The sequence below is a fragment of the Anomalospiza imberbis genome, chromosome 10 (genome assembly GCF_031753505.1).
Source record: "Anomalospiza imberbis isolate Cuckoo-Finch-1a 21T00152 chromosome 10, ASM3175350v1, whole genome shotgun sequence".
In the NCBI taxonomy this organism is placed as follows: domain Eukaryota; kingdom Metazoa; phylum Chordata; class Aves; order Passeriformes; family Viduidae; genus Anomalospiza; species Anomalospiza imberbis.
The window spans coordinates 10,094,455-10,112,282 of record NC_089690.1 but is presented as its reverse complement, the minus strand read 5'-3'; the positions used below and the strand labels follow the sequence as shown (position 1 = coordinate 10,112,282).

Sequence of the window (17,828 nt, the reverse complement as noted above, 5' to 3'; positions counted from 1 at the left end):
CTAGACATCCTGTGCTCCAAGCAGAGATGGGAGATGGTGTCTGGCAGCCTGGAGCATCCCCAGCACTCAACCCATGCATCTTGAGACCCCAACCTGCCTCCCTGCAATGGGCAGCATTGCAGCCAGGCTGACGGGGATTGGAGGGGCACAGGCACTGCTGCAGGCTGGATGCTCTCCCATCCCAAAAGGCAGTGGGAGATGCTTTTGCTACACCATCAAACCTACTGGATGGCTTGGGAGCCTCTGGTCAGCTGCAGACCACCATCCAACCAGAGAGGAAAGGACTCAGCCCGAACTGCACCTGGAGGAGTCGTAGCTGCAGCCAGGAAGTGCAGGAAGTGCTGAAGATCTGGTACCTCTGCTGCCTGAGAGGTAGGATGGAAAATATGAAGCAGGGTCCACCTCTCAGCTATGTCAGTATCGTGTCTGACAGGAAAGCAAAATGCAGAAATGCTGACTGAGCTCTCAGTTTCCCGCTGCAGCTGCCTCCTGCCTCATTTTCTGGGCCCTGCTGGCCACAGCAGGTCTCTGACAGAGCTACTGGGGCAAGGAGCAGGGCTGCTGCTGGCAAAAAGCCCCAGTGGGCTGAACCATGAACTGGCATGAATTATGTGAGTTATGGCACTGCCCGTGGAGGCTACTGGGAGCCTTCAGCAGAACTGGGGACCAAAGGGGGACACTACGTCCACCGTCCTACCCTGAAGAAAGGGGTAAGCCATCCCAAATGGATATTTATCCAATGTAGTCCCCTCTGGAAATTTCTCCTGGACTTTCCAGTCCCCACAGAGTACAGGATATGGTGCCTGGCTTGCCTCACCCCTTCCCCCAGCGCCCAGGTTTGTTCCCACAAGGCTGAGCTGGTTTTACTGGGGGTAAGGGAGGAAGAAACCTGCTGACAGTGCTGCCAAAGTGTGACATGCAAGTGACTCTTCGCAGTTTTCACTGAGTTTCACACTCTCCTGGCAAGCCTCTGCTGCCTCCAAAGCCACTCCTTACTGGGGTTTCTCCTCTCTCAAGCAGCTGTCACTTCTTTCCGCTCTGGTTTCTGGCAGGTAGCACATCTCTTTCAAGAGAGAAAGTGGAAGTTAGAAGCCAAAAAAGCTGCACTGAGCACCACAGTATGAGCTTTGCCCTGGCTGATGGCAGCCAGAGCCCTGGCACAGCAAGGATTCTCATCCCCATGGAGTGGGTGAGTGCCCCAAGACAAGCCTGATTAAGGGAGAATGTTGGTTTGCAGCAATGCCTGGGTGACCAGTTCAGACAGGGGCAAGGAAAAACGAGCATCGACCTCTCGTAATTCCGAAGAGCAGCTTTGTGGAAGAGCAGCTTGCATATGTCATGGAGAGGCCCGGGAATCACAACAGATGCTGCCACCTCCCAGCTCTGCCCTGCACTGCAAGAGTTGTTATTTGCCTGCCCACGCACTTGCCATCGCAAGTCAACAAACGCCTCAGATGCAAAACTCTTTATTCACCCCCATGGCCATATCTGACTCCCGCCTGGGGAGGGAGGGACGCAGGGGTAGATTACCCCTCATGCAGAGGAGGAAAATGCCTGGAGACAAGCAGAAGACCAGCTGCCTGTTTCCCAGGGATTTCTGAATAGCAGTACATAGGGCAGCCTCTGCTCCAAGCAAGAAGTTTGCAAGAAGCCTTGGGCTCCCGTGAGTAGCATCTCACAGGATTCACTCCAGTTCTGACCTCCAGCACTTTCTTCAACAGTCATGCTTTGATAGTTGGTTCAGACCTGGGGCAAGGAAGCAGCATGGCCACTCCAGAGAGCACTGGGTGGAGGTAGAATACCGAGGCATACTGTAAATCACCTTTGGGACAGACCTGTTGGCATCACGGCTCTGCCTCAGTCCACTCTCCCTGCCCTGAGTGAAGAAGCAGCACATGGAGCACAGCAGGGACCTTCCTTATCCTGTGGTACCCACTCCATGGCCACAATAACACTGTGGTCAGGACTGTTCAATATTGACTCCAGCAGCAGCATCTCTGTTGCTTTAGTCCTGATTACACTGGATTTTCCCAGAGTGAGGGGCTGGGGCAGTCTGTTCATGCCCACACCCCGGTGAGGAGGGACCCTGACCCTCAGCAGGGCTGTGACGGCAGCTGTCGAGTCCTCTCATCCAGGTGTTTCTTGCCGCGCTCTGGCGTGACAGGTTTCTCCTCAGGGAAGATGATGGTGGCGTATTCAGTCTGCTCAACTGGCTGAGTCTTGGGGGACACCAGGCTGCTCTGGTCCCTCTGAAACTCCAACACACCATAATCCACAGTGGATAGGGACACCACAGGGAGCTTGTCTTCCTTCTGCAAGGTAACCCCATCATGGTGGTTCAACATCCAGAGGTACCCACCATCCCCAGCACAAGCCTGTTCTTACAGCAAGTGCCAAAATCAGCTTTGAAGCATCCTGGGAGGGTGAGAGTGATGCACAGCAGAAAGATGCACAGACCTGGGGTAGAACATGCACAGAGGGTATGTGGGTCTCAGCTTTCTGCCTCTGCAGGCAGGCTGGACTCTCTGCCTACCCTGCCATGGAAGACAGGGCTGTGCTAGGAGCCCCTTTCCCACCTCTCCATTGGGCTCCAAGGTGGCATAGTGTCCAGGAGAAGAGCCTAGGGCTGAGTTTGCTCAGCCCAGAGAGGAGAGAGCAAAAGAGAGGAGAGAGCAAAGGGCAACCTACTCACTGCCTTCAGTCACCTAATGAATGGGGTAGGAGAGAAGATGGAAACAGATCCCTCCTAGAGGTGCCTGTCTAAACAGAGAGGAAAACAGGCACCAGCTGCAGCAAAATAAATTTTAGCTTGACATATTGGAGGGAAACATCCTCCCATTTTCTACAGCAACACAACCCACTGTCAAAGATAAGCCTGCTTTGAAGAAGAATTGGATTAGAGAGTCACATCCTATCTTGGATAGTTTTATTTTGATTTTGTGATGGGGCTGTGCTGCTGCATGTGCAGAAAAGCAGCTGCAGCTGTGCAGAAAAGATCAAGCAGCAGCAGAGAAGACAGAAGAAGTGAGATGCTTGTGAAGAGCTGATAAAGGAAGGCCCAGCACCCTCCTTGCCCCAGCAGTGCCACGGTGCTCTCCTGCAGCACAGCAGGGTGACAGAGGCAGAAAACTCACCACTGCAATGTTTTCACTTGGTGGTTTCTGCACATCTGCAAAGTAATACACTTGGTTAGAGGAGGGTTGTTGCCATGTAAGCTAGCCCAGCCCCACCAAAGAGCACACCACAATTTTTCACCACACATCCTCCTTGTCCGTAGGGTCTAACACACTGAGCATTACAAGGACAAGTGAGACACCAGCCCACAGTCTAGCGTTTAATTTGGGATTAGTGGAGTGCAGCAGAACCCTCAGTGAGTCCTTGGGTGCCTGTGGCATGTCTGAGGTGATGCCCTGTACTGCAGCAGGGTGAGGTGCTCCAAAGGTACCTGGGCAAGGTGCATGGGAGGGATTCAAGTGCACCATTAAGGCACAACACTAATGAGTGGTGTAGAGCCACTGCACATGGTCTGGGGGCTCTACAAAGGGCAAGCGGGGCTCAAAGCACCCCTCTCCCCCCAGCATGGAGATATCTGTTCCACAGGGGTATGCCACAGCTGAGTTTAACACATTGAACCAGTCCATGTACCCCAGGCAGCTGCAGACCTGGCTGACACCAGGTCCCAAACTGGGTTTGCATGGCCTCCAGGGGAATCATACCTCCTCTCCTGTATGTGAAGGTGAGGTAGCCAAAGATCAGCAGCACAACCACTCCAGCCAGCAGGAGGATGCCCAGGAGCATAGCCTTGATGTGCTCTGAGGAGTTGCCTTCTTCCATCTCCGGCTCGTCAGTAGCATTTATCTGGGGGGCTGCTGCAATAGGCATTCAAAAAAGGGGGAACAAAAAAGCAGGTCAGGAGTGTAACATAGCCTCTACAGTCCTTGTGAAAAGCAGTAGGGGATCATGGGGACTGTCCTCAGAAAGGGCTCAGTGCCAGGTAGGCTGTCATAGTCCCATTTCTCCTCCAGGGTGCAAAGGAGATGGGACAGGGCAGGGCTGTGCTCTCCTGACCCACGTCAGGTCCTCTGCCAGCAGGTTACTGCCTGCCTTAACCCCTAGAACTACAATGGGCTTGGGAGCCATCCCCATCAGTTCAGCCCCTAGGCTGACCTGTGACTATCAGCTGGGACCGGTTGCTCTCCATCACTTTATCGGGCTCATAGAAGGTGATCAATCCACAGTAGTAGGAGCCCGAGTCATTCTGGTGGAGGTTCAGGATCTCAATCTCAAAGACAGGAGTGTGGTTGATGAGCCGGTACTTCTCTGTCTCCGTCATAGGCTTGTATCGGCTGATCTCAGCAGTTTTTTGGGCTTGGCTGTGGTGGGTCTCCTTGTACCAGTTGAGGCTGTACTCTGAACCAGAGTAATTCTCTATAGAGATATTGCAGAAGAAAGTGGCTTTGTCACCTTCAGGGAGAGTTAACACTGCTGGGGAGATGGTCACTGTTTGGGAGAGAGGATACAAGGAGCAGACATGGTTACAGCAGGCACAGGTTTCAGAAACAGCCATACCCTTGTGTGGGAGCCAGGGATGCAAGCCCAGTCCACATCATCACACTGCGACATGGGCACGTACATCTGTCCATGTCTCTCCCATTCCAAATGCTGCTGGCTGGAGAGGGACTCTCAGAGGTAGCAACTGCACTGTGAAATGGTTTCAGCAGACCAAATTGTGCTCTGGGCTACCTAAAATTAACACTGAACACCTGTACTGGGGAAAACAGACTTTGGGGTTGTATTATTTTTAAATATATGCTGTATTTTAATGTCTGAGTCATCCTCTCTCCAGCTGAGGTTGACTCTGAAAGTGAGCAGAGGGACAGCGTCCCATGCTGGGGAAGTGTCCTGTGGTGCAGCCCATCACATGCCTCGCTGCCTGCTGGGATGCTCTGGCTCTCCCCACTATACAATGCTGGGAGTTCAGAGCAGGCAGGGGCTGCCCATGGCACAGTATTTGTCATCTCCAGCCTGAAACCACCTGACAGGGAAGAACAACCTGGAGCTTACAGGGCCATCCCTTTCCAGGGGCCTGTCTCCTCCTTATGTGTGCGTGGGTAGCCAGGCCCTGGGGTTCCAGCTGGGCTTGCCAGGCTGTTCCCAACACAGAATCCAGCCAGCCACGGCCACAGGCTCCTCTGCTTTAGCACCAGCCCCTGCTGCTTCACCCCATTTCCCTGCCCATTATCCCGGTGGGTTCATCCATCCTGCGTGGAGGGAATGCTGTAAACACAGGCCAGGCACACAATGTCCTGCTTCAGCCAGCCCCACACAGCAGAATAGCTGTTGTATTAATTTCTGTTCAGAGCAATGAAAAGTGGGAAGAAGCATTTTTCACATGGGTCACCCGACCAAGCTATTCAAACCACCAAAGTCTCTGTCAAAGGAAATTTGCCTTCGATTTTCAGAAATCACCTCCAATAACAGCTCCAGGGCTTGCACACAGAGTCAGAAAGTCCCTCCCATCCATCCAACTCTGGCCTGAGGCCATAGGATCATAACCTCGGCATCACCAACCAGAAGGAACCTGGAAATTCTGTGAATAAATACAAGATCAGATGGAAAACTGGGCTGGAGGGTTGAGACCAAACAGGAGGAGGGAAGGAGAGAAGTGCCCCAGTTCCCACAGGAGGCACTGGCTGTGGCGGTGTCCACACCAAGAGATGGAATTTCTGCCATGTTTTGGATTTCTTGTGTTTAACAGGAAATATTTGGCAGGTTCAGGACTTTATTTCCTACTAGTGCTACTGCCAACAATGAATGAAGCGTTTGGAAGACTTCTGAAAGTAGATGGTGGGTTTACATGGTGGGTTTTCCTGTATCTTTCCAGCTCCAGAGATAACATCTGCTCCAAGGGACACCCAGACCTCTGCCCACCCTCAAGGCAAAAAATACATGAATCCACCAAGGAAACAGTGTGCTGGAAGGAACAGGAGATACAGCTTCATCAGAGCTCTCACTCACCCTGCCCAGACTCACACCTTCCCTTCAACCTCTCCTCCTCCCACAAAGTTCACCCAGAGCAAGGCTCCTGGATTCCCAGGATCAAGTTCAAACTAGGAATTGCAGCCCAAGGGCACAGACTGAAGCCATGAGAGCTAGAAAGAAAACTCCACACCTCACTGGCAAACCCATAAGCTCAACATCAAACTCCAACCACCATCACTGTGTCACAACACAGCTCTGGTGTGATCTGGGGACCTGTCCCCTTCTCCATCCTTTAATCCCATCTCTGCCCCAAGAATCCCCAAGTCCTTTGCTTCAGCTGTACACACCCAAAAGCTTTGGGGTTTCTGCCTTCTTGATGCCTGAGCTAATTTTTAACTACAAAGCTCCCAGCCCTTAGACATTTCCACCAGCTTCAAATGACACGGCCATGCCAGTGAGCCCGCCACACTCCTGTACCTACCCTGACGGCAGCAGGTCAGCATGGGCCCACAGCAGAGCAGGATGACACAGAGGTCAGCCAGGGCCACCTCCACGCTGCCCCACGATTTCTTCGAGACACCTGGAGCCATGCTGAGCCGCTGTGTCCCCTGCCCAGGCAGGTGGGAGGTGCTGTGCCGTGTGTGCTGTGTCGCTCCCGGCTCTCTGTGCTTACTTCCCCGCAGCGGCAGCTTGTTCTCTGTCGTACACAGCAAGGGCTGGGTGGAAATGAAACGTACCCATCTCTGCCCCAGAGGGAAACCCGGGCTGCCTCCCACCCCCAGCTTCCTCCCCACAAAGGCAAGGATCAGCTGAGCCAGACCTGGCCCCTTCCCCTCCATGTGCGCTCCGGGCATGTTCCCACGCAGGTGCCCAGCTGCCAAGCAGTGGGAACAGGCACCTCTGAGCCTGCACTCTTTTTGGGGAAAGCTTCCAGGGATGGAGGAGGCAGGGACCACAAGGGACATGTCCTCAGCTCTGAGCCTGGCCCATAAGTAAAAGTCATCTTGGGTTCCTAGGCATCCACAGTGGCTCCCACTGGGTGCCCAAGGCAGTGGGGTTGTGGGATGTGTGACACTGGGTAGATAGGGTCTGAGAAGCCATGGGACACAAATTGGTGGCTGCTCCCACCAGGATGGGATAGGATGGGAGATGAGGAGGAGGGGGAGGAGGACGAGTTTTGCCTCCTTAGGTGAGTTTCTTCTCCGATTTGAAGAGAGTAAGGGCAGGTGCCCAGGGCCAGGGTGCTGTTATTGGGGCAGAAGACTTCTGTAATTTTTTGCCATCCATGCTCCCCTCTCACCACACTGACTAATACTGGCATAGGAAATAACCAGCGGTGAAAGCATGCTCCTCCACTTCTCTAAAACACAGCCTCGGTGCTCCGCTATTTTGGAAAGTGTCAGGGGAAAAGTAGTAACTGAAAATTAATAAGAAGAATGTGATTCTAATGATGACTTCATTATTTTTCCAAACGTCCACAAACAAGCTGTGGGGTTGGGGCTTGCTCACTTCTCACTTTCAAAGGTGTCCCTGGCAGGTGAGTGGGCTGGGGCAGCCACCCTGAATTTCACAGAATCATGAAATCATATAATCACTGAGATTGGAAAAGACCTCTAGGACCATCAGGTTCAGCCATAAACCCCATACCACAAGGATGGCCAAACTGGGATGGCCAAGGAGGGGATTCTGAGCTGGGGCAGACAGGGCTCACCCTGGGAGGGTGCCTCAGTGCAGCCTGTCTTGATCCTCTTTTCCAGTCTCCTCCTGGCATTGCAGCATCACTCCTTTCTCATGAGCTGCTGGCACTGCTTAAGCTGCAGAGCCAGGCTGGGTGCCATGCCCACCTTGTCACCTCTCTGCCTGGACGGGTGGCAAAGGGAGTGCTCATGGGTTTTGACTTGGACATCACCTCTTCTTTCATAATTTCCTGGATTCCCACTGAAAAAAATCCCCGACTAAACTAAACTGAACTGAACTCCAGAAACAAGGAAACTGACAGCAAGGAGGCTTTTCCACCTTGAGGTTTTATGTCCCCAAATGGTGACACCAGGCACTTGAGCCAGGCATGGAGAGGCTTCTTTGGCACTTGCCACACATTTTGGTTTCTAGAGGTGGAAGATGTGATGGGTATCACCACCAAGATCACAACTCAGCAAGCCAGGGATAGGCAGGAAAAACTGGCTCATCCTCCCCACCCCATGCGGCAGCAGCGAAGGGCTGATTAGAATCATAGCACGAATTGCTCAAACTTTCCAATGCACACTTGAAATAGATATAAACTGGTACCCAGGGCGGGGAGGCTGCTGTGTCCACGAGAAACCAACAACAGCAAGATGCCCGTTACTCTGAAAAAAAAAAAAAAACCACTATGATAAAAAGAATAAAAGAAAAGATCAAGCTGCTAGGAAGCTGCTGTGGAGGAAAGTGAGGTGAGCAGCAGCGCTAGCCTCAGGTGTCAACATTGCAGAGGAGCATGGCCCCAGCCCCACAACAGCCCCAGGGCTTCAGGTAGGCTTTGAACCCTGCCTGCACCCTGCCAGACCAGCACAGCTCACCCTGGCTCCTCCAACAGGTTCTCCAGCACGAAGGAAAACAGCTTGGTTCCAACCATGATGCAGCTCCCTGCTCATGCTGGTAAATCCGCTCCAGCCCAGTGGAGTAGATTGTACATCTTGGGGTTTGCTGACATGGTCATAAAAAGGTCCTTTGGTGCTTAAAAAAATATAAATTCTTTCTCTGAGTTGGAGCATGGCAAATTGCACAGGACAGTCCTTTTCTATTTGGCCACCAAAAGATAAAAATTAAGTCTAAAAAGGAAGGATAAGCAGAAATAAGTGAGAAGACAGTTTGTTCTTTAAAACTAAGAAACAGCAACTTCAGTAAGCACATGTCACACCAGTTCATTGAAGTACAAATATCATAGTTCTCCAACCAGAAGCTGGTGAATTCCATCAACACAGCTGTGACCCAGAGGAGGGCCCAGTCTTCTGCAGTCATCACTGCTGGACACACAGCTGTCACCTGAGCACTCACTTCAAAGGGTAGAGAGTCAGCCCCAAAATGGTTTAAAAGCATCTGGGGTATTTAAGGAGTGCTGAAAAATTGGAAGAAGAAAAAGAAAGCTGTGATCAAACATCTCTCATGAAGCCCAGAGGTGCATGACCTTGAAGTCCAGGGGAAAGCACAGCCTCCCAAGTGGAAGAGGAAACACAAACTGCCACAAAAAGATGCTGAGGAAGAGAGGCCCGTATGTTCCAAAGATCCTTCCCGCAATGGTTTAACTGAATTCACATCTGTGGGTCTGACCCAGGCGGGAGCCGAGTGCCTGGGGTCAGAAGAGGAAACGGTTAATAGTGTTTGCAAATAAACACAGACAGACTTGAGGTCTTTCAGATACTTCTCAGAAATTACGAAGGTCTCTGCAAATGATTTGCATGAGCAGCAACATCTGACCCTGTGGGGATAGGCAGCGTCCTGTGGGTGTGAGTAAGCAGCGGTAAGCAGTGAGTATGTAGAGGGATGGAACAGAGACACAAAACTGTTCCTTTAACAGGCAGAAACCTGCAGGGCCTGGGCAGAGCAATGGTAACTGTGATGTGAAGGTGCCACATGGGTATGGCAAGGGACCAGTGTCACCTCCAGCATGGTAGTGAGTGTACCTGCTGGAAGGCAGAGCTGACACCCAGCCCAGTGGTACTAAGGACTCTGACGGTCCATCTCTAGCAAGAGGTGCCAGTAAAGTCTGTGGAAATTAGGAGCTGCTGCTGCTCAGGGTCTCAGCAACCCATCCATGTTCAGAGCAGGTTGGGACAGGATCTGGCACCAGTTGGGATATGCCTGTGCCTCCCAAGCAAAACTCTGACAGTGGTACCCCTTTCCTCCTGGTGCAACCTCACACCTCGTGTACCCAAGGGGCACCTCCAGGCACACCTAGCCCTGTCACAGTTCATGTTCCCCTCCAGCCTCTCGTCCGTGGCAGCAGCAACACTCCACAGCAGCACTGGCTGTGCCTTCACACTGTTTCCATTCAGAGCTGGGTGAGGTACACAGGGACCTTTCTCAGCCGTGTCATCCGCTGCACGTGGGAAGCCCAATTGATCACAAAGATCGCTGCTTCGAGATAACCTGCAGAGGAAACAGAATGTCACCTTCTCAGCAGGGGCTGCAGCACATGCAGCCTTCTCTGCGACACACAGCAGCTATGGGCAGGGAAAAGGGCACAAGGGGTAGGATTCTGGGGAGCAAGAATTTTAGGCTTTTATGGAGGATTTAAGAAGTTGCTGGAGGAAAGGAGCAAGGCTGGGATCTCCTCCCTGATATCTGGGATGTGTTGTACATAGGCAGGAAGGGAGCCTCCTAGCCTTGGGCAAGGCTGAGTGCAGGGGCTGTGGCTGCCGGCTGGTTTGCAGCAGGAGTGGGGCACCGGGGAAGCAGCCAGTGAGGCCAGGCTGTCTTACCCCACTCTCTCCCCATCATACCTCCAGCCGCACCCCAGGCAGCAACCTCTTCAAACTGTTTACTTACAGAATCACAGAATGAATCAGGTTGGGGAAGACCTCTGAGATTGTCACATCCAACCTATGACTCAACACCACCATGACAACTACAGCATGACACTAAGTGCCACATCCAGTCTTTCTTTAAACACCTCCAGGGACAGTGAGTCCATCCCCTCCCTAGGCAGTCCTTTCCAACATTAATCACCCTATGATTAAGAAATTCCTCCTAATGTCCAACCTAAACCTCCCCTGGAACAGCTGTGCCCTCTCATCCTGTTGCTGGTTGTTTGGGAGAAGGGGCTGACCCCTGCCTGGCTACACCCTCCTTTCTGGGAGTTGTAGAGGGATAAGGTCACCCCTGAGCCTCCTTTTCTTTGACTAAACATAAATAGCTCCCTCAGCTGCTCCTCACAGGATTTGTGCTCCAGACCCTTCCCCAGCTCCACTGCCCATCTCTGGACTTGCTCCAGCACCTCAGCATCTTCTACATTGCAAAATTGTACCATTATTGCAGTTATTAAAATAGCCTGCAATTATTTAGCACTTATTCACCAACTACTTCATTGTACAAGTCTTCTTATTGACAAAAAAATTCTTTTATTTTCTTTTTTTTTTCCTTCTTCCCTTTTTTTTTTTTTTTTTTTTTTTTTTTTTTTTTTTTTTTTTTTAAACAAAGTCATCCCATTGGCTGTGAAAACACAAACCACAAAATTCAGTAACACACCCCAAGCAGCCGTAGCCCCGGGGCGGGGACGCGCGGCGCGGGCGGCGGAAGCGGCGGAAGCGGCCGCGGTTGTCCCGGTAACCAACGCCGGGGCCTGCGGGGGCCATGGGCGAGCTGGGCCCGGACGCAGGAGCCGAGAACTCGTACAGCCTGCGGCCCGGCCTCCAGCACCGGTGAGGCCGCCGGGGAAAGAGGGGCCAGCGCGACGGGGGACTTTGGATTGGGGCCTTTGGGCCCCGGGAATGTGGGAGCTGCGGCGGGAATGTCGGGGAGGGCGTCCCTGGGCATGAGGGGCTGGCGTGAGGCAGCGCGGGGAATGGGGAATGAGGAGCACCGAGGGTTTGGGGGTTGGAGGGCACCGGGGCCCCAGACCAGCTTTGACACCCGCCAAAGTGGGGGATACTGCTGGAGGGGCAACTTCCAGTGGGGCTGGTTTCACCCATGTTCATAGATGTTTGGCTTTTAGCAATATCTCCATTTTAGCAGGGCTTTTTTTCCCCATGTCTTGTCATCTGTCATTTTTCTCTAATACATAAAAGCTACATTTTCCAGGTGGCATTTGGCATTGTGTATGTTTTTATACATTGTGTGACCTTTCTGGTTTTTTGTTGCCATGATAGATTTAAGTCGTCCACAGTAAAAGAATGCATCCGTGCGATACTGAAGGAGAAGCTGGCCAATGTACAGTACATCCCAGAAGAAATGCCTGAGCTTACAAAGTCTTTATCAGACACAATAAAAGACAGACTGAAAGGTAAGGAGGTTTGCTGGGGTGTAATTTCTTTTCTTGCCATGTCCTCTCCCTTTTGACAAGATCCCTCTTTCTTCCTTTATACTTGAAATGTATTCCTTCCCTGTTGACTGACTCGAGTCTGCTGGTATGAAGCAATCTGTCCTATATATTCCTTGCCTGTGGAACTGGAGACCTAATTCAAGCAGACAAGATTTGTTTTTGTATAGCTTGGCAACTGTGTGATGTCAAACTTGGAGGGTCTGCAGGGGGAAAGAAGCTGCATTAGAGACAAGAAAGAAGTGATGTTTCATTGCTTTGTGCTTCCATACACAGAACCTTTCCTGCTCTTTTTCTGCTGTGAGTTAGAGCTGGAATAGCAGTGGAGATCAGAACAAGGCTCAGGGGACACAGGGAAGGGACGGGTGTGACTACAGCCTTACAGCTCTGGAAAAAGGTTGTGCTGCTGCACAGGATGCCCTCCAGCATTTTTGAGTTCAAGAAGAAAAGTGCAGGCACCAGCAGGTGTTTCCTGAGTTTTGTGCTGGAATAAGTACATGGATGTGTGTGCTGGCACGGACACCTTTTTTCCCCTTCTTCCTGGGGACACGCTGGTGCTCCATCTGCTGGGCTGGCCTGACATGGTGGCACAGCCACGCGGTCACCCTCGGCAGGAGCATGGATTTGTGCTTCTCCCAGAATTACACAGCTGCTTTAAAGCCAGCAGCAGCTGTAGTCCCTGAACGTGTTCATGCTGAGCTCCTCTGGACAGGGCTTGGCTTCAGTAATGTGTAACCACACTGGCAGCAGCCTGAAGCGAGGCTGGCCCGGGTTGGCCACTCTTATCAGCTGGCGTCTCTGATAAGCATTGACGTGTTGGATGTTAGCAGAGCCAGTGTGCTGTGTTCAATCCTCCAGTGGAAACAGGGAGCTGGAGTCATACCAGGACACTGCTTTGTTGAAGACAGGCATTGGGATCTATATTTGATTTTAAACGTGCTTGTTCTGATTTGGCTTCTGGAACATTGCCATGGCCTGATTAGATCTGGCCTGTGCCCCAGAGATACTTCTTTACTGTTGTGAAACAATAGCACATCTCTGAAGACACATAAATAACACAGCTATTATGTGGCCTTTTATACTACTCAGAAGCAAAGGAGAATCACCTGTGTGGCAGAAGAATCTCACAATCCCTTTGCATCAAAACAGTTTTAAAATAAGACCATTGTTGTTTTGTGTTTTTAGGTTCTGTTCCGATTTGGTAATGGTTTGTTCCTGTACCCCCATTTTCTATAATGGTTTTGCCCTAAGTTACCTGCTCCTCCTTCTATGTCAACCCCCCTGAAAAATGCCTACTCATTCCCCGGTGCCTTGTCCATCACTCGACTCCCCATCCCACCTATCCAGAACCTTCCACAAAGGGCGTCGAGTAATTGGGTGATGGCCAGAGGTCCCTCCTTTAAACCTTCCCCATTGCTTGGTATCTGCTTCCCCACCTTCCACTCCCCTGAACTTCCCCATTGGTTGGTGTGTGATCCCTTCCCCCTGTTTACACCCCCCTTATAATGTGTTGCACAGGCCAGCTCAGGGGTTTTTGTTGGCTGTTCCCTCGAGGTGTGGAGCTCTCTGGAGCTCTGCAGTAAACCTTGGATTATAACCCCAACTGAGAGCCTGCCTCTTCCCTCCATGGGACATCACCACATCTCCTCCGTCCCAGGGAGGTGACCGTCCTAGCCGTTCCCTGAACCTCCCGGAGGAACAGGGGAATGTCCCCCACAGCCGACTGTGCCAGCTGGTCGGGCAAACCAAAGCGGGCTTCTGGTGGGCACAGCAGTAAACTGTTTTTTTCAAATTGCATTTTGTCCACCAGCAGCCTTATTTATGTTTTTTCCATGTGGCCAGTTCTTAAAAGTTGTCAAAGCAGAATGCTGACACACGGTGTGGCTGCTCAGGCGTGTCTTTTGCCTTAGATGCATCTTTGATGGATGCCAACTACCCTGTTCACCCTTCAACTCCGCAAAACCATGGTACTCCATACTAAGAAAATGAAGCTTTGCAAGGCAGTCTGTCCACTTGGCTACTTGCATAGGCTTGTACAGCCACTTGCTCTGTAGGCAGAAATCTTTAGTTTTCAGGGTTGTGTCTTGGGCTCATTAATATTTTTTTCTCTCTCCAGAAGAGGGATTTGACAGGTACAAGATGGTGGTGCAGGTTGTCATTGGAGAGCAGAGAGGAGAAGGAGTGAAGTAAGTTTTGCATCTTCTAATTGTATTTCTGGCATGTTTTTTGGGTTTAGGTGTGGTTTTTTCCTTTGGAAGCTGCTTCCAACTTACCTTGCTACAAAGATCTGCCTGCAGATGATGAAGTGTAAATCACTTTCTTTTTGCTTTTAGTGGCAACTTGAGTGCTTAGGTTGTGACTGGTTGAATTAGCCAGTGATAATTGGCTCTATGGTGGTTCTTAGCAAGCTGGAATGCTGAAAATAATTTTTGAGGAGTGTGGTAGAAGCATTTTGTGTTGTATTCATGGTGAATTTGGGTACACCCCCCATCCATTCCCAAGGCCCTGCTGGAGCACAAAAGCAGAGGTAACTCACTTCTGTCTAAAGCCAGAAAGCTTCCATAACCACTTCATTTACACTTTTCAGAAGTTTTAATGTCTATAATCTCCCTGCAGTACTGCCATGGGAGCCGAGCCTAGATTCCCATGTGGGTGCTGAGCACTTGCAGTCAGCTCCAGATGTCTGCAGTCAGACGAAAGAATTCCTCTTGACTGCAATAATGGGCTGTAGATTTCCATTAGTCGGTGGAGAAGACAAAAGGGAACAGCTCACAAGGTTTATGTGCTTTATCTGCTGGGTTTATCTTTATTATTGTGCCTGGTGCTCCAGCAGAAGATAAGTGCAGCAGAGCTGTAATCAGATCTGCTGCCTCCCTGTTCTGGAGGTCAGAGAGGAATACCTGTACCTGCTGCTCAGGCTTTTGTCAGGAATGTCTCTCTGCAGGCAGGCTGCTCCACAAGCACCTTGCCAGGGTGAACAGTTCAATGTTCAGGTGATCTGATCTGAAATGTGAAGTCCAGCCACACAGGCTGACAGAGCAGTTGGGGAAATCTTCCAATTTGCAACAGACAGGAGGCAAGATTGAAACACAATCACTGACATCCTTAATGCAAAATACACCTTAGTACAGTCATTCATACATTATGGGACTGTGCCCCAAAAGGAATCCTGTCAGCTGGGGCAAGCAGGGAGTGGGACCCTTACAGCAGAGAAAAGGGAATGTCAGTGTCTTTAGACAAGGCAGCAGCAAGGTCTCTCGTGCAATAACCTGTTATAGTCTGGTTGGTTGTGCTCAGGATAGGGCTTGGGCATAGAAGTCCATCAGGATAGTCAGGGAGCAGAGGGTATAGGTACAAAAAGACTTGAAGAGGTCATGGTCTCATAGCATGGCATCTGCCAAGGAATACGATAGCTCCCTATAAATAAGTTGGGAGTATGTACCATGAGGGTGCAGGAGGTGAAGGACAAGAACAAATCAGCTAAATTAGCCACTGATATGCATAGGCCAGAAGTCAAAGATTCTTAAGCACCATAGCAATGAGGTTTCAAGCCCTGCTGCACAGTGAAGGGGGCAGGGTTGAGAGCTGATGAGTTTGAAAGCAGAGCACATACAGAGGGGATTACAGCATGTGGTACAGAATTCAGCAGTAGAAAACTAGGCTTGGGATTCAGGAGCACACTTCCAAATTCCATTACCGTTAAAGCAAACTCAGTTTTGTTTTCAAGGGAAGTATCTGTGATCACTTAGGATATTACACCTGAACTCTGGGTAATGTCCCTGTCTGGCTCCTTTGTCTAGCATGGCTGCACGATGTTTCTGGGACGCTGACACTGACAGCTGTGCTCACGAAGTGTTCATGAACGTAAGTATGGGCTGGATTCTTACGGAAAGTGCAGAGCTACTCGCTTTTGTATGAGAGGCAGAGTGACCTTAAATATGGAGCAGAAAAGAAACAACTACTAGAAGGCAGGAATCAAGATTATTGAACCAGCCTGATTTACATCCTTGTTCACAAAACATACTTGGATATAATAGCCAACATAGTAAAAGTTCTCCCCTGAGTAGGTGACACAGTACAAAAGTCATTGTAGTCGCACCATTTTACTGGTGGGGACAGAAAGCACAAGAGACAAAGTCTTTTCTTACATACTTTGCTGAACTGCAGTCGTGGAGCATGGCTGAAATCCAGGACTAAGACAAAGTCAAGGTTTTACTTAGTTATTATTTTATTTTAAACTGACACCTAGATATCTGTGGGTGTGTGGATGGAGGGAATTGTGGCACTTCTGACATTCAGATGCACTGACCTGGGTTACACCACAAGTGAAGTGAATAAGAAATTTTAAATAAAAGGCAGAAAAGTCCTATATATTACCATACAGTTATGATCTGTTGTGTCTAAATGTTCCCTGAGGTTTGCCTGTTCCACTAGACTAGCAAAAAGCTTGCCTTGACTAACACAGTGTCTTTCTCTGTTTTCCCCAGGACAGCCTGTTTTGTGTCGTGGCTGCATTTGGCTGCTTCTACTATTGAAGATGACAAACGTTGCACAGAAGGATGGACATTGGGGAGAATGCTTTGGAGCATTTTTTATTTAAGTGCACAGAAGCTTCATATTCTGTGTACATAACACAATTAACAGCTCTATGAAGCACGCCCTACACCTGTTCTACACACTACAACATTCCCTCTTCTTTGTGGATATTGATATAGCTTTAAGCACAATATTATTGTTGTTATTATTATTATAATTATGTCCTTTATTTAAATGGCCCTTTGTTTTTTATCTAGTGTTGGTTTTGTCCTAAAAGTATATTGCCAATAGCCATTGCTTCTAAGGCAAACTCAACTTCTGTCTCAAAAGGGTTCTGTTACTTTTATTTTTATTTCTATGAAATTAATGAAATATTTATAAGAAAAAAACCATAATAAATCTATATATTTAATATTTCTTCTCCTGTGGCATTTTCTTCCACTCTTCAAGATGCACTATCCTGGATAGCTTATCTGCATTTCTCAGGTGAGCATTTTGACAGTTCTTTGTAAATTAATCCATAAAGCTGATCTCTGATTCTGGTTTTCTAGATTTGTTATTATTACTCGCACAACAACTGGGCTATGAATCCCAGCTGTGTCACATGAGATGGTATTAATTGATGGAAAGTCGAGGTATTTAGGACATTAGGTCAGGCCAGCAGCCCACACACCCCATGACTGCCAGAACTCCTCCCTGCAGTAACTGCTCCTTGGTTTGGATGCTGTCAGTGATCATAGCTCCTCATGCTCTTCAGCAGATCCTGCAGTGATTTCTCAATCTCTCTGTAATTGTTTTGGAATATGAGGGTGGATGTTTGGAGACCAACTTTGCTAGGACTCCAGGCTCAGAAAGGCTGCAGTAGGGCTGCAGAAGAGTGCTGAAGTTTGTCATCTCCCCAAAAGTTGGAGGACCAGGTGGGTTCCTGAGACAGCAGGTGCCAACAGAATTTATCTTAGCATGCCCGTTGGAAGATGGGATGCTCTGTGGTGATGCCTGTTCTCTCTCTGCTGACAGGGAAAGCGCAGCAGAACCATTCCAGTGGGATGAATGGCTTTCAGAGTGCCAAAGTGGGGTGAGGTAAACCCTGAATCCCACCCTCACCAACTGTTACAGCAGAACACACCCTCCACATGCAGCTCTTGGAAGCCAGGGAAGTAAGAAATTACGATGATATTCTTGAATCCCTCTTTCAGCTACAGTGCCGGAAGCAGCACACTGCTACTTCTCTGTTATATTCGTTGGAACTGCCTCACCACCCTTGACTGTGGCGCGGGACAAGTAAGGGATGCTGTAT

At 49.9% G+C, this 17,828-nt stretch overlaps 3 protein-coding genes across 7 annotated transcripts in view; 1 reads left to right on the top strand and 2 right to left on the bottom strand.

Annotated features, from left to right (window-relative positions):
* The window catches only part of LOC137479915 (uncharacterized), a 255,481-nt gene that overhangs the window by 121,153 nt on the left and 116,500 nt on the right, over window positions 1-17,828 (bottom strand). The window lies entirely within an intron of this gene.
* PDCD1 (programmed cell death 1) lies at window positions 1,454-11,103 on the bottom strand. Of its 4 annotated transcripts, XM_068200610.1 has the most exons (7): window positions 11,034-11,103; window positions 9,881-10,107; window positions 6,464-6,679; window positions 4,168-4,500; window positions 3,717-3,869; window positions 3,135-3,169; window positions 1,454-2,312 (listed from the first exon to the last, which is right to left on the bottom strand). In XM_068200610.1, the coding sequence occupies exons 2-7, from the start codon at window positions 9,930-9,932 to the stop codon at window positions 2,094-2,096; spliced, it is 1,008 nt and encodes a 335-aa protein (XP_068056711.1). In that variant the 5' UTR covers window positions 9,933-10,107; window positions 11,034-11,103; the 3' UTR covers window positions 1,454-2,093. The 4 variants fall into 4 exon arrangements, with proteins under 4 accessions (XP_068056711.1, XP_068056712.1, XP_068056709.1 ...); XM_068200611.1 differs by lacking the exon at window positions 11,034-11,103 and having other exon boundaries at window positions 9,890-10,690; XM_068200608.1 differs by lacking the exons at window positions 9,881-10,107; window positions 11,034-11,103 and having other exon boundaries at window positions 6,464-7,800.
* DYNLT2B (dynein light chain Tctex-type 2B) lies at window positions 11,219-16,945 on the top strand. Of its 2 annotated transcripts, XM_068200640.1 has the most exons (6): window positions 11,219-11,378; window positions 11,826-11,959; window positions 14,112-14,181; window positions 15,796-15,859; window positions 16,245-16,325; window positions 16,483-16,945. In XM_068200640.1, the coding sequence occupies exons 1-6, from the start codon at window positions 11,311-11,313 to the stop codon at window positions 16,528-16,530; spliced, it is 465 nt and encodes a 154-aa protein (XP_068056741.1). In that variant the 5' UTR covers window positions 11,219-11,310; the 3' UTR covers window positions 16,531-16,945. The 2 variants fall into 2 exon arrangements, with proteins under 2 accessions (XP_068056741.1, XP_068056742.1); XM_068200641.1 differs by lacking the exon at window positions 16,245-16,325.

Excerpts from the sequence above, each read along its gene's own strand:
- DYNLT2B (XM_068200640.1), top strand. The coding sequence starts at position 11,311 with ATGGGCGAGCTGGGCCCGGACGCAGGAGCCGAGAACTCGTACAGCCTG. Across the intron at positions 11,379-11,825 it reads CGGCCCGGCCTCCAGCACCG|ATTTAAGTCGTCCACAGTAA; the intron begins GTGAGGCCGCCG and ends TTGCCATGATAG. Across the intron at positions 15,860-16,244 it reads CTCACGAAGTGTTCATGAAC|ATATCTGTGGGTGTGTGGAT; the intron begins GTAAGTATGGGC and ends ACTGACACCTAG.
- PDCD1 (XM_068200608.1), bottom strand. The coding sequence starts at position 6,947 with ATGTCCCTTGTGGTCCCTGCCTCCTCCATCCCTGGAAGCTTTCCCCAA. Across the intron at positions 3,870-4,167 it reads GTCCCAGCTGATAGTCACAG|CAGCCCCCCAGATAAATGCT; the intron begins GTCAGCCTAGGG and ends TGCCTATTGCAG. Across the intron at positions 3,170-3,716 it reads CTTCACATACAGGAGAGGAG|ATGTGCAGAAACCACCAAGT; the intron begins GTATGATTCCCC and ends ATTACTTTGCAG.